Genomic DNA, 14,495 nt, shown 5'->3' with positions numbered 1-14,495 from the left:
TATACTAGATTGTGGCCCGATTCTAACGCATCGGGTATTCTAGAATATGCATGTCCCCGTAGTATATGGACAATGATAATTCCAGAATTCGCGGCAGACTTTGACCGTCGCTGATTGGTCGAGGCAACCTTTATGACATCATCGTCGCCATGGCAACCATTATGACATCATCATCGCTGTGCCCGTTGCTGATTGGTCGAGCCCTGGCGACCTCGACCAATCAGACGCGGGATATCTACGTCCTTTATGACATCATCGTCGCTGTGCTCGTCGCTGATTGGTCGAGGCCTGGCGGCCTCGACCAATCAGAGACGCGGGATTTCTACGTCGATGCTGTGCCGGTCTCTGATTGGTCGAGGCCTGGCGGCCTCGACCAATCAGAGAGCCGGGATTTCCAGGACAGACAGACAGACAGACAGACAGACAGAAAGACAGACAGACAGACAGACGGAAAAACCCTTAGACAATTATATATATAGATATATCTGTCAGTGACATATACAAATAGTACGGTGTGTGTGCAGCTTACTGTAGATGTATTTAATTAATAAAAGATTATTTTTCTGAAAAAAATGGCATGCACTGCCGTGTAATTTTCTTAACCAGCAGTAAGAAAGCCGACAGCTGGGGGTGTTTATAGCCTGGGAAGGAGGTAATACCCATGATGCCTCCCAGGCTATTAATATTAGCTCACAGCTGTATTCTTAGCCTTTACTGGCTATTAAACAGGGGAACCCTAAAAAAATGATATAGGGTCCCACTGTAATTAATAACCATCAAAGGCTATGCAGACAGCTGCGAGCTGATATTATTAGCCTAGTAAAGAGCCATGGATACTGCCCCCAGGCTAAAAACATCAGCTTTCAGCAGTCACAGAAAAGGCGCATTTCTACGATGTGCCAATTCTGGCACTGAGCCTCCCTCTTCCCACTTGCCCTGTAGCGGTGGCAAGTGGGATGATAGTTGGGGGAGTTGATGTCACCTATTATCAGGTGACATCAAGCCCTGAGGTTAGTAATGAAGAGGCGTCAATAAGACACCCCCATTTCTAACCCCATAGTCATATATAAAAACACACACAGAAAAAAGTCCTTTAATTGAAATAATGACGCAAACTCCTTTAAAAAATCTTAATTAAACCATACTTATGACCTTGCCCATTCCACCGACACCATTGTCTTCTGCAAAAGAGTAAAAAACCAACAAACAACAATATTCCTCACCTTTCCGCAGAGAAGATGATAATTCATTTGTCCCATGATGGGTCGAGCTGTGCTACATCTAGATGGCAGGCTGCATGGTTGCATGATGCCTCCATACAGCCTATCATCCAGCAGAGACACCGAGCAGCGTGTGCTCAATGTCTCGCTGTGAGCTCCTCTTACATGTCTGATGGCACCGTGAGCGTGAGAAAGTTCTCCTGCTCACGTTACCATCAGACAGGTGAACTCACTTCACCTATGTGATGTCAGCATGAGCGTGGTAGAAATTTTTTCCACCGCGGTCGCACTGACATTAGAAAGGTGGAGTGAGTTCATTGGTTGTGAACTCCCAGGACCTATCTGATGGCACTACGAGCATGAGAACTTTCTCACACTTGCGGTGCCGTCAGACAGGTAATAAGAGGTCACAGGGAGACACTGAGCACATGCTATGAGGTTTGTAATGGAGGTGTTTAATTAACAGTTCTCCATTACTAACTTTGGGGCTTGATGTCACCTAATACAAAGGTGACAACACCCCCCCAACTATCACCCCACTTGCCACCGCTGCAGGGCAAGTGGGAAGAGTGACGCTAAGTCCCAGAATTGGCACATCATAGAGATGCACCTTTTCTGGGGTGGCTGAGAGCTGATGTTTTTAGCCTGGTGGACTAGTATCCATAGCCCCTTCCTAGGCTATTAACATCAGCCCGCAACTGTCTGCCTAGTCTTTGCTGGTTATTAATTATAGGGGGACCCTACATCATTTTTTTGGGGGGTGGGCCTCCCATTTTAATAACCAGTAAAGGCTAAGTATACAGCTGTGAGCTGTTATTAATCCATGGGTACTATCCCTTTCCCAAGCTATAAACATCGGTCCCCAGCCGTTGGCTTTTTATCTGCTGGTTAAGAAAATTACGAGGGAGCCCACGCCATTTTTTTCAGAAAAATAATCTTTTATTAATTAAGTACATGTAAAGAAAGATGCACACACACTGTACTAATTGCATTTGTCACTGACATCTGTATAACTATCTATTCTATGTGTATTTACTGTATGTAATCCATATATTCTATCTTGTTGGCTCCTGCTGTGATTTTACAGTACATGTTTGCTGAATTGCCGACTTTGCTTCTATGTAATATATATATCTATATCTACTATATAATTGTCTATGGGTCACTTCCATCTTTCTGTCTGTCACGGATATTCATTGGTCACGGCCTCTGTCTGTCAAGGAAATCAAAGTCGCTGATTGGTCGCATCAAAACAGCCACGACCAATGAGCAACGGGCACAGTCCGGAAGAAAATGGCTGCTCCTTACTCCTCGCAGTCACTGCCCGGCGCCCGCATACTCCCGTCCAGCCACCGCTAACACAGGGTTAATGCCGGCGGAAACGGACCGCGTTATGCCACGGGTAACGCACTCCGTTACCGCCGCTATTAACCCTGTGTGTCCCCAACTTTTTACTATTGATGCTGCCTATGCGGCATCAATAGTAAAAAAATGTAATGTTAACAATAATAAAAAAACAAAAAAACCTGCTATACTCACCCTCTGTAGTCCGCCAAGCCGCTCGCGCCTGCCGCCATCTTCCGTTCCCAACGATGCATTGCGAAATTACCCAGAAGACTTAGCGGTCTCGCGAGAACGCTAAGTCTTCTGGGTAATTTCGCAATGCATCCTGGGAACGGAAGATGGTGGCAGCAGCGCGCTCATCGCCATTGGATCCCAGGGGTGAGTATGTAACTCTTTTTTATTTTAATTCTTTTTTTTTTAACAGGGATATGTGCCCACACTGCTAAATACTGCGTGGGATACACGGCTGCTATATACTACGTGGGCAGTACTATATACTACATGGATGCTATATACTACGTGGGCAGTACTATATACTACATGGGTGCTATATACTACGTGGGCAGTACTATATACTACATGGCTGCTATATACTACGTGGACAGTACTATATACTACATGGGTGCTATATACTACGTGGGCAGTACTATATACTACATGGCTGCTATATACTACGTGGGCAGTACTATATACTACATGGCTGCTATATACTACGTGGACAGTACTATATACTACATGGCTGCTATATACTACGTGGGCAGTACTATATACTGCATGGCTGCTATATACTACGTGGGCAGTACTGTATACTACATGGCTGCTATATACTACGTGGGCAGTACTAGATACTACATGGCTGCTATATACACTATGTGGGCAGTACTATATACTACATGGCTGCTATGTACTACGTGGACAGTACTATATACTACATGGCTGCTATATACTACGTGGGCAGTACTATATACTACATGGCTGCTATATACTATGTGGGACTGGCCAATATACTACGTCTCTGTGCTGTATATTACGTGGCTCTGTGCTGTATACTATGTCGCTGTGCAATATACTATGTGGCTGGGCAATATACTACGTGGCTGGGCAATATACTACGTGACTGGGCAATATACTACGTGACTGGGCAATATACTATGTGACAGGGCAATACACTACGTGGCTGAGCAATATACTACGTGACTGGGCAATATACTACGTGGCTGGGCAATATACTACGTGGCTGGGCAATATAGTACGTGACTGGGCAATATAGTACGTGACTGGGCAATATAGTACGTGACTGGGCAATATACTACGTGGCTGGGCAATATAGTACGTGACTGGGCAATATAGTACGTGACTGGGCAATATACTACGTGGCTGGGCAATATACTACGTGGCTGGGCAATATACTACGTGGCTGGGCAATATAGTACGTGACTGGGCAATATAGTACGTTACTGGGCAATATACTACGTGGCTGGGCAATATACTCCGTGGACATGCATATTCTGGAATACCCGATGCGTTAGAATTGGGCCACTATCTAGTATATACATATATATCACAAATATATGTCACTGACATGTATACATATCTATGTATTCTATGTGTAGATATCTATTCTATCTTTTCTATTCTAACCTGTCACTCTGTGACTTTACTGTACGCGGCAGATGAATTGCCGGCTTTTCAAAGGACATCGGTGACTAAAAATCGGACACAACTCGCATTGTCCGAGTGCTGTGTGATTTTCTTCTCGCACCTGTAGGCTTGCATTGGTGAGTCTTGGCTGAGACTCGCTGGCGATAGCAGCATGCTGCGATTTTACAAGTACGTCGAATGTGCCTGAGAAAAAAAACGCTGATGTGAGATGTCCCATAGATTAACACTGGGCCAAGTGCTACAGTATGCGTTATTTTCTCGCATTGCACTTGGCTGTATTCTACGGTAGTGTGACTCCGGCCTAATCCTCTGCATCTGACACACAAATGCAGCGCCCCCGTTAGGGCAGTGGGGTACTCGGAGCCAGGCCCTTCAGTTCTCAAGGGGGTTGTCACAGTGGCTGACCCGGTCCGTGGCCCTAGGGGCGTCCGTTGTCAATGGGGGAAGGTCTTTAAAGGGGAAATGTTCGTGATGCCACCTGTGTTATTCGGTCAGGGTGACCGACGCTGCTTTGGGGTCCGCTGGGGTGATCTTATAGCAGCTAGATGGTATACCTTCCCACAGGTAAAGTGTGTCCCCAGGGCTTCCCAGAGCGTAGATGGTGGATGGTGTGAGGCGCAGTGAAGAACGAGGACACAAGGGTGCAGTCTCTTTACCTTTTTACTGAAGGCTTCTGCATCCACAGTCCAGAGCACCGGATCACAGGGCTGGCAGAGTCCGGTCGGTCTGAAGGCAAATCCAGAGTCCCCTTATCCAGGTGGAAATCAGTAGCCTTCCTCTAGCGCCTGAGTGTTGTAGTCCCTCCCTGCTGAGCTTCTCGGTGAGGTCCTCACAACTATTGTGATGACCTCTCTGTCCCCCAGATGGACAGGAACAACCCGTATGACTGATGGCCTGAGGCTTTTTACAGGGACTCTAGCATGCCCCAGCCCCCACCAGTTGCCACCGTGCCTCCTGGGTGTAGGTGCGGATAAGCAATGTGCAATTATCTGTCCTACCAGTCTCTGAAGTAAAGCGTAGAGATCCTTACTACCTTGGTATTCTGGCTACCGGATTCTGCGCCTCAGAAGGAAGCAGCCTGCTCCTGGCTGGTCTCCCTCTGATATTCCTTTCCTGTGCTCTGCTTTCCTGCACACTCTCTGCAATATGTTCTGCTATGTCTCTTCCCAGGAGCTGTAGCACTTCATGCCACAGAGCTCCTCTTCCTCTGTCTTCCTGACAGGAACTGAACTCTGAACCCCTTTTCCCTCCAGATCAGGATGTTTTATAGGGGAGTTCACCTAAAACAGGCTTAAAGCTCCTCCTTCTGGTCTGGAGTGTGAACATGTTGCATGCATTGTATTACCTGATAAAGAGATCTTCTTCATTGCCTTCAAACGTAACATCACTCCCCCTGGTGGAAGAATGACACTACTGCAACGACCAGGACCCTGGGGTGCTGCACAAACACCACGCCACATACATACACATACACACTAGTATGTAGGACTAATACATTTTTTTAAGTAGAAGGAAGAGACAGTACTTGGTCAAATCGTGCCAAAATAAAGGGAAAACCTCACAAATTACTTGAAGAAGTTGCTGTGCCATAGTTTTACATAGGTCCCCAGAACAGCAGTGAATTTTATGGACATGACAAAAAGTTTGAGGATATTTTTGTTGCTCAAGTTATTACTAAAAATACAATTTGAATCAACTAACCTGTAGATTTCTATCTATGCACCAGTTAGTCTCAAAATCATCATCATCTTCACCAAATGGGTTAATGAGTTGTTCAGCCACCTGTATGGAACAACCAAAATAGACTTGTCTTAGCAAAACCTAAATTTCTTACGACAAACACTATAAATTATGCACCTACAGTATCCGTATGTTTTCCCAAATCGATGCACTATAAATATTTTGGTGGGAACTCTTTATTTAGAAAGATGTTTTACCTTTAACCAGCCTGCATAGAAAAAGAACTGCAGGAGAGTGAATACAGGAATGTAAAGATCCAGATCATGTCCTGTGTACGCTTGTTTGGGGTCTAAGAACTGACGTCCAATTATGCAAGCAAAAAAGAACGTATACACAGCCAGTGTTACTACCTGGAAAAGATAATATGTAGGTTGTTGGTCAATTTTCACACATTCGAACATTTGAATTAATGAAAAATATTATTAAAAACATATAAGTACCTGCGTGTACACCAGAGGAATACCAACCCAGTCATAACCAAAGAGGAGACCACACCAGGACCTATACCTGTTCATCTCCTAAAATAAATAACATATTTATAATCCCCAAGTGAAGTGGAACTGCATGTATCTATATGAATCTATGTGAACAATTCAACACGCTGAAAGGCCACCAAATACATTATACTAATGTTGGCCGGACCCACCAATATTGACAGGGTCAGCTGACAGTCTAATGTGTGCAGGGGCACCGGCTAACTGATGGTGTGGAAATCTGTCGATTGTGTGTCTCTGATTTCGGACTGCCAATCTCATTGTTCTCCCAGAGATAAGGAGATGTGTCAATCGATAGCTTTCTTACAAAGAGCACAGGAGCAATTGGCCACTCTTATATATGGAAGAGTTGGCTGAGAAGGCTGTCAACCAAAGCATCGTTCAGCCAACAGCCATCTAATATGTGTGGCCAGCTTAAACTGCCTATGTCAAAATCAAGTCAATGAGAAATTACAATTCTGATTCCGTAAACATAATCCTTGAATTTTATCTTAATAAAGTGTGATAATAGTTGTTTGTCAGCTCACACTTTAGTAGAATTATTCCCCCCTCAAAACAGGAATGGATCCCATTATAACAAAGCGTAAAGAACATTCTGGACTTACATTTAACATTACTTGCAGATCAACGCTATCACGTATCCTCCCTTCAGTCCTGGCCTTTGATGCTAAATTTCCAAACCAAACAACTGGTACCCAGTATTTAAGATGAGGAGATTTGAGATTGTCAAATAGTTTTCTTTCATCCGACGTCATAAATCCTGTTCAGAAAGAATCATACATGTCTATGGACATTGACAAGGAATAGGTTATTAGTGCAGAGAGTGAGTTATATAAAATCTTATACAATTATAAGTATTATTACATATGAGTGGGAATCCCGATCAAATCTCTGTTGACATTGGCATGACATCATGGACCCGATCTGGAGAAAGATGCAAGTCCCATTGGTGGGACCCACATCTACAATACCCTGTGAGTATTCCATTATGTATAAAATAGGAATACTTCATTATCTACAGTATTTGAAGAAAATTATGCTACCCTTATTTTCTAAGCGGTCTATATACATTAGATGGATGTATACGATTCTTCAGGGGATCATTTGGCTAAAAACCATCTTGGCCGTCTCTCCCATAAATGGTACTGCTCGCTCAGCCAAGAACGTATGTGTTCACTGTGAGAAATCACCGACAGACATCTCCAGCGCTCATCTCCGGAAGACCAATGTGATATGCATTCCGCCACAGCCACCACTAGTTTTAACTGAGCGCGTGTCATTGGGCACACATCCAGTTGAAAGGTATTGTGGAGCAGAGAAGCATTGACGCACCCACAAGTGATACAGTGGTGCAGTCGTCATTCTCAACGGACTGATATGGACGTTCCGGCTGCAAACCAGACAATAAAAGTTCTGGATTTAATTTGGGAGCTTGAAAATAAAGACATTTATTTTAAACTTTCTTGGGTCACTGCCTAATTACTGTACGGATGAGAAAGCCGCAGCCTTGCAAAAGGCAGAAAAGGTCACTGCCGATTCCTCAAATATCAAGTCATGCTCGCTGTGCCCTACATCAATGCTGCCTCTCTGGGCATGCACAGTGCACCAATGAAACTGGGCTGCATACACCCGGATTACTGCGCTTTCTGAGGGAGGCAGAGGTTATCAAAGAGCAGATGGTGACACTTTTGCAAATCATGTTACTGACGTCCACAGGAGCTAAATAACATGATTAGTGGAACGATTAGTCTGAGAAAGAAACGCCCCCTCTAGTAGTCGCCCACTGAATTTATGAGTTTACTTAAAGACAAAACAAAAGAAACGAGATTGTTGGAAGCAGTAGAAAAAATGGGATAAAGACTTAGGGCTGGTTTGCGTGACATGGAGAAGTTATCAGGTCAGCTTTAAATATTGGGAAGTTTAATCCCTCCCTGTCCTATGACATACTGTTACACAGTGGCAGAGGTGACTTAAAGGGTTTCTCCAGTGAAAAAATGTTAGAATAGAGCATTATATTCAAGCATTGCTCTATTCATTCCCTATGTGGCTGCCAAACACCGCACTTGGATTTTTCTTACAGCCCCATAGAGCATGAATGGAGCACACCCACAGGATCAATAACATAGGTATGGTGATAACTGTGTATATACAAGCTTGTTTTCACTTAAGAACACTTTAATGCAAACTACAATAAGTATACATCACAATTACGGTCTGAGCACACTACAGTCATGGCCAAAAGTTTTGAGAATGACACCAAAATTATATTTTCACATGATATGCTGCCCTCTGGTTTTTAATAGTGTTTGTCTGATGTTTATATCACATACAGAAATATAATTGCAATCATATTATGAGTACCAATAGGTTATATTGACAGAATGAGTTAATGCAGCAAGTCAATATTTGCAGTGTTGACCCTTCTTCTTCAAGACCTCTGCAATTCTCCCTGGCATGCTCTCAATCAACTTCTGGACCAAATCCTGACTGATAGCAGTCCATTCTTGCATACTCAATGCTTGCATTTTCCAGAATTTGTTGGTTTTTGTTTTTCCACCCGTCTCTTGATGATTGACCACAAGTTCTCAATGGGATTAAGATCTGGGGAGTTTCCAGGCCATGGACCCAAAATCTCTATGTTTTGTTCCATGAGCCATTTAGTTATCACCTTTGCTTTATGGCAAGGTGCTCCATCATGCTGGAAAAGGCATTGTTGGGCGCCAAACTGCTCTTGGACGGTTGGGAGAAGTTGCTCTTGGAGGACATTCTGGTACCATTCTTTATTCATGGCTGTGTTTTTAGGCAAGACTGTGAGTGAGCTGATTCCCTTGGCTGAGAAGCAACCCCACACATGAATGGTTTCAGGATGCTTTACAGTTGGCATGAGACAAGACTGGTGGTATCGCTCACCTCTTCTTCTCCGAATAAGCTGTTTTCCAGATGTCCCAAACAATCGAAAAGGTGATTCATCAGAGAAAATGACTTTGCCCCAGTCCTCAGCAGTCCACTCCCTGTACCTTTTGCAGAATATCAGTCGGTCCCTGATGTTTTTTCTGGAGAGAAGTGGCTTCTTTGCTGCCCTCCTTGAAACCAGGCCTTGCTCAAAGAGTCTCCGCCTCACAGTGCGTGCAGAAGCACTCACACAGCCTGCTGCCATTCCTGAGCAAGCTCGGCACTGCTGGTAGTCCGATCCCGCAGCTGAAACAGTTTTAAGATACGGTCCTGACGCTTGCTGGTCTTTCTTGGGCGCTCTGGAGCCTTTTTGACAACAATGGAAGCTCTCTCCTTGAAGTTCTTGATGATGCGATAGATTGTTGACTGAGGTGCAATCTTTGTAGCTGCGATACTCTTCTCTGTTAGGCCATTTTTGTGCAGTGCAATGATGGCTGCACGTGTTTCTTTAGAGATAACCATGGTTAACTGAAGAGAAACAATGATACCAAGCACCAGCCTCCTTTTAAAGTGTCCAGTGATGTCATTCTTACTTAATCATGACTGATTGATCGCCAGCCCTGTCCTCATCAACACCCACACCTGTGTTAATGGATCAATCACTAAAACGATGTTAGCTGCTCCTTTTAAGGCAGGACTGCAATGATGTTGAAATGTGTTTTGGGGGTTAAAGTTAATTTTCTGGGCAAATATTGACTTTGCAAGTACAGTATTTGCTGTTAAGCTGATCACTCTGACATTCAGGAGTATATGCAAATTGCCATTAGAAAAAATGAAGCAGTAGATTTTGGAAAAATTAATATTTGTCTCATTCTCAAAATTTTTGTCCATGACTGTAGATGTACAGGAGCTTTTTGTATTTTACAGTCTACACTCTAACGGGATAATGCCTAGTGTTATTTGTGTATAGCTGTAGTGTGGGTCCTTAGAGTCAATTCTACTTGTGGGTAGTAGGCAATCCAGTCCAACATTGCCCCCAAATATTAGTTGGCTGATGCCCCCTTACACATTATTGTGTTGGCTGAACCCGGACTCAGATGGCATTAGTTTAATGTGAATCGGGGGGCTTTACGGTCTTTCTATGACCTAGTATGTGTACCTAATTTTTTAAATAATCTTTTATAATCACATTATGAAGTAACAAATTAGATTATATATTAGGTGATCTATTTGACGTTACTTTGAAGGATTTATGGCAATTGGATATTTTTATACCTGCTTCCACAACATGGTCCATGGTTGGGAATCTTTTGTAAACTGCAGTGCTAACAGAGCGGAAAATTAGCAACGAAGTAAGATTCACATATCGCATAAGTGTTCTGCGAAGTAACCGTCCATATTCGTCTCTTCCATGCACATTGCTGGAGATGAGTAACATGAGTCGGTCAGGCCAAGGAAGATTTACAAACTGATTCCACCATCGATTCACTACAAGAGTGACGTAAAAACCTGTAGGGAGACAGATATAATTTTAAACTGCTACTCGTGGTTTATTGCCATGATCAGTGTAAAGCAGGGGAATATGGACATCTGCAAAGTCACAGTAATATTAGTGTTAATGTCCCTATATTATATGTGTTTTTACAAGAAATCAGGATCACCAATCACACTAACCATGGTGGAAGCCATCTGTCTATCTTGGTTTGGCAAATGTTTTAGAGGTTACATTTGATTCAAACTTAGCCATAAAAATGGTACAAGTGTATTACATATAAAAACTTAATATTTTTCACTAATGAGGCCATAATGGACAGATATGTTTGTATGGTTTTAATGTTAGCAGTTGTGTCAAATATTACCTGCTTACCTGATATTTTTGTTGGCTGCTGTGCATACTTTTCATCCTATATTTCAAAGTAAGTCCGCCGTGGCAGAGTAAAAAATGGTCAAAATGCTGAACCACTCAGGCATTGTGTCATCAGTCATAGTCAAGAGCTCCCCAATAAAACTGGTGACTTCCACCAATCGGTATAATGAAGTGGCACCAGCGCTACAGAAAGTAATCTGTTCTATATCTACAATATGTCTGTAAGCAAAGAAGAAGAATGACATCAGAAGAACAGAGCTTACAGCGAGTTGGCAACTGATCTTCTGCTCCTTCGTGAACGTCAGCCATTTTCTTTGCTCCTGGACATATGAAGTACGCCTCTGAAGAAGAGAAGAGCACACCCAGCTTCAGAGGCGCAATAATGTGTTAAAAAGAAAGTTGCGCACATGCCTGCTCTTGAAAATCAGGTTATCACGCCCACAGGGATGTTATAACATGCTGAGTGGGATGACCTATCTGGGGAAACTAATGCCCCATCAACTAGTCAAAAGATAAGTTTTGTATTAAAAATACTTTAAAAAAACAAAACAAACATCTGGTAATGTGTCTTCCAAGACAAACGCCTTATAGGCAGGGAATGTATAAAGCAATATACAAATGCTGGTGGGTTGGAGGGCATGGGGGACCTGCCAGGTTCCCTTTAAACTGAATACACAAAAAGGCTATGTGTCCACAATGAGTTTTTGGTGAATGTTTCCCGTATTTTCATTGCATCTTACAGTTCCAGCAAAGTGAATTGGATTATAATCTCATGCCCACTGTGCTTTTTTTTCCAGTTAGCGTAAACTGACCTGTGGTACGTGTTTCAAATCCATAACATGTGGACTTCTCTTGAGGCTTCACAGGTGAAATACCTGTTTTTGTGCATTTCCACGGCAGAAACGCATAAAAAATACAAGTAATCCGGACATAACTGTATCAATAAAGTTTTGTCAAAGCCAAATACCAGGAAGTATCAAACGCAAAGCAGCTTTATTTAAAACATGACACATCAAAAAGAGAAAAGAATGCAGTTAAAAACACGACAAAAACGCAGTCAAAACCGCAATGAAAAAAACGTAAAAAAGTAACCCAATTTACCTAACAGTGGCAGAAATGGTGCAGAAATTCTGCAGTATCAAAAACTCACCAAAAGCTCATCGTAGGAACATAGCCTTACTCATCTAAGGCCAGCTACATACGTTTTTTTCTGCTGCTTTTTATATGCAGGTGTCTGCACTAATTACGGAATGACAGTCTTCTCTGGTTATTACATTTTTGCTGTGTTTTCTCGCTTATGCAGTGCAATTTTTCTGTAGATTAAAACAGTGTTTTAATGCTTTTTTTATAGTACAGAACAGTTTGATATTGCAGTTAAAAAATCAAGTACAGTTGTGTACATGTGATTTTTCAGGCGTCTCATAGATACCTATAGAGAAAAAACACATGCTATAAAAAGTACAGTTCAACAACATGTTTAGAAGCTGAAAGTGCAGGAGATTTCATGATATCACATTCGTTTGAATAGTTAAATGAAGCAGATTTGCTTTGCAAAAAAAAAATGTAGCAAAAAAGATGCAGAAATTACGCTACGTGTGAACATGGCCTAAAGGTCCCTCAAAAGTATTTTATTTCCAAATCTGTTGAGAAGTTATGTGTTATATGGTATGGTGCAGAGAATGACCAGGATGTGAACTGTGTCGCCCTCTAGGGGATGGATGTAGGTGCGGCAATTTGTAAGAAATACATTGAAGATTGCCATGGAATTTGTATAATGTTGTATGTGAGTGTAATGTTATTTCTTTGTTTTTTAATTGAAGATGAATGTTTTTGGAAGGAAAGGTCTTAGTGTAGGGTAATTTAAAACTCTAATTGAAATTATATGCAACATTCATGTATTTATTAATTCCTAATGCAAAATACTTATAGATAAATCAGGTAATAAGTAATATGATCAGCTTGTGCATAGTTCATATTATCCAACAAAGAAATTAAAGCAAAGAAAAATATGCTAAACATTGCTTGGTGTATATAGGAGCGGCATATACGCTGGAGAAATCTCATATACATTATGTGAAGGATTTTATGGCATACAGTTGCGTAAATCTGCTCTTGATTGCAATAAGTAATTTACTTTATACCTTGCCGGCAACATTTTTTGAAGCACTCATGTGAGAGCATAGTGGACAGTCAGATTAAAGGTATACTGATACATACTGGTTAAAGGGGTTGATCAGGAAACAAAAAGTCTGCAGTCTACTCTGTAGACTGGAAGTTGTGGCAGTGAGCTATTCGTACAATGTCATGATTCCCCGGTATTTTCCGTGCGGTGGGCGGTGACATATGTATGTGATTTAAACACTTGCAGGCACGTGCGGCCTAGACTCCTTTGGCTTCTTACAATAGAAGAGAATTGAGAGAAGCCAGAAGACCATGTACAGTAAATGACACTGCGCAAATCACATACATGCAATCAAGTGCTCGCAGATCTGCATTGGGAATCGTGGCAGTGTGGGCATTGCACGTTGTCATGATATGGCACATAGAGTGACTGCAGACTTTTCACTTCAGCCCGGAAACCTCCTTTAAGGAGGCATTCAATTCAATTCATTACAAGCTCAGGATGCATTTACTGCATACCCCTGTATCAGGTATGGACCGGGGCTGAAATTCAGCCCTGGCATTTGAAATCACACAGGCCCATGCTGTCCCCATCCCCAAGCACTAGATGGGATATATTACTAATATTACCCTAGATGGAGGAAAGCAAGATTTACTATTACAAGACCAATATTTCTGATGATACCCGTGGCCTGCTGGGGTAAGTGACGGAGTCAGCGACTTTGTGCTCCGTCACAACTCTTAACAGTACTGGTGTCCTAATAACACAGATTCTGTTAACAATGCAGCAGGAAGGCAGCCCACAACCAGACAGGCCCTTCTGGCACTTGCCAGAAATGCCAGATGGCCAGTCCGGCCTTGCCCTGTATAATTTCCCAGTATATACATTCTATGTACAGTATAGACCAAAAGTTTGGACACACCTTCTCATTTAAAGATTTTTCTATATTTTCATGCCTATGAAAATTGTAAATTCGCACTGAAGGCATCAAAACTTTGAATTAACACATGTGGAATTATATACTTAACAAAAAAGTGTGAAACAACTGAAAATATGTCTTATATTCTAGGTTCTTCAAAGTAGCCACCTTTTGCTTTGATGACTGCTTTGCACACTCTTGGCATTCTCTTGATAAGCTTCAAGAGGTAGTCACC

The 14,495-nt window shown here is 42.4% G+C and overlaps 1 protein-coding gene across 2 annotated transcripts in view; it reads right to left on the bottom strand.

Annotated features, from left to right (window-relative positions):
• BEST3 (bestrophin 3) overlaps positions 1–14,495 on the bottom strand; it is a 126,438-nt gene that overhangs the window by 13,644 nt on the left and 98,299 nt on the right. Inside the window, exons 1-6 of one of the 2 annotated variants that reach the window (XM_069762020.1) lie at positions 11,220–11,284; positions 10,628–10,861; positions 7,066–7,220; positions 6,407–6,484; positions 6,164–6,316; positions 5,928–6,008 (exon numbers count right to left, since the gene is read on the bottom strand). In XM_069762020.1, the coding sequence (XP_069618121.1) occupies positions 5,928–6,008; positions 6,164–6,316; positions 6,407–6,484; positions 7,066–7,220; positions 10,628–10,790 (630 nt within the window). In that variant the 5' untranslated portion in view covers positions 10,791–10,861; positions 11,220–11,284. Of the gene's footprint in view, positions 1–5,927; positions 6,009–6,163; positions 6,317–6,406; positions 6,485–7,065; positions 7,221–10,627; positions 10,862–11,219; positions 11,285–14,495 lie in introns of those variants that run through there. The other variant, XM_069762019.1, reaches the window with a different exon arrangement.

The sequence above is a fragment of the Ranitomeya imitator genome, chromosome 4 (genome assembly GCF_032444005.1).
Source record: "Ranitomeya imitator isolate aRanImi1 chromosome 4, aRanImi1.pri, whole genome shotgun sequence".
Taxonomy (NCBI): domain Eukaryota; kingdom Metazoa; phylum Chordata; class Amphibia; order Anura; family Dendrobatidae; genus Ranitomeya; species Ranitomeya imitator.
This window is presented reverse-complemented; position numbering and strand designations above follow the sequence as displayed.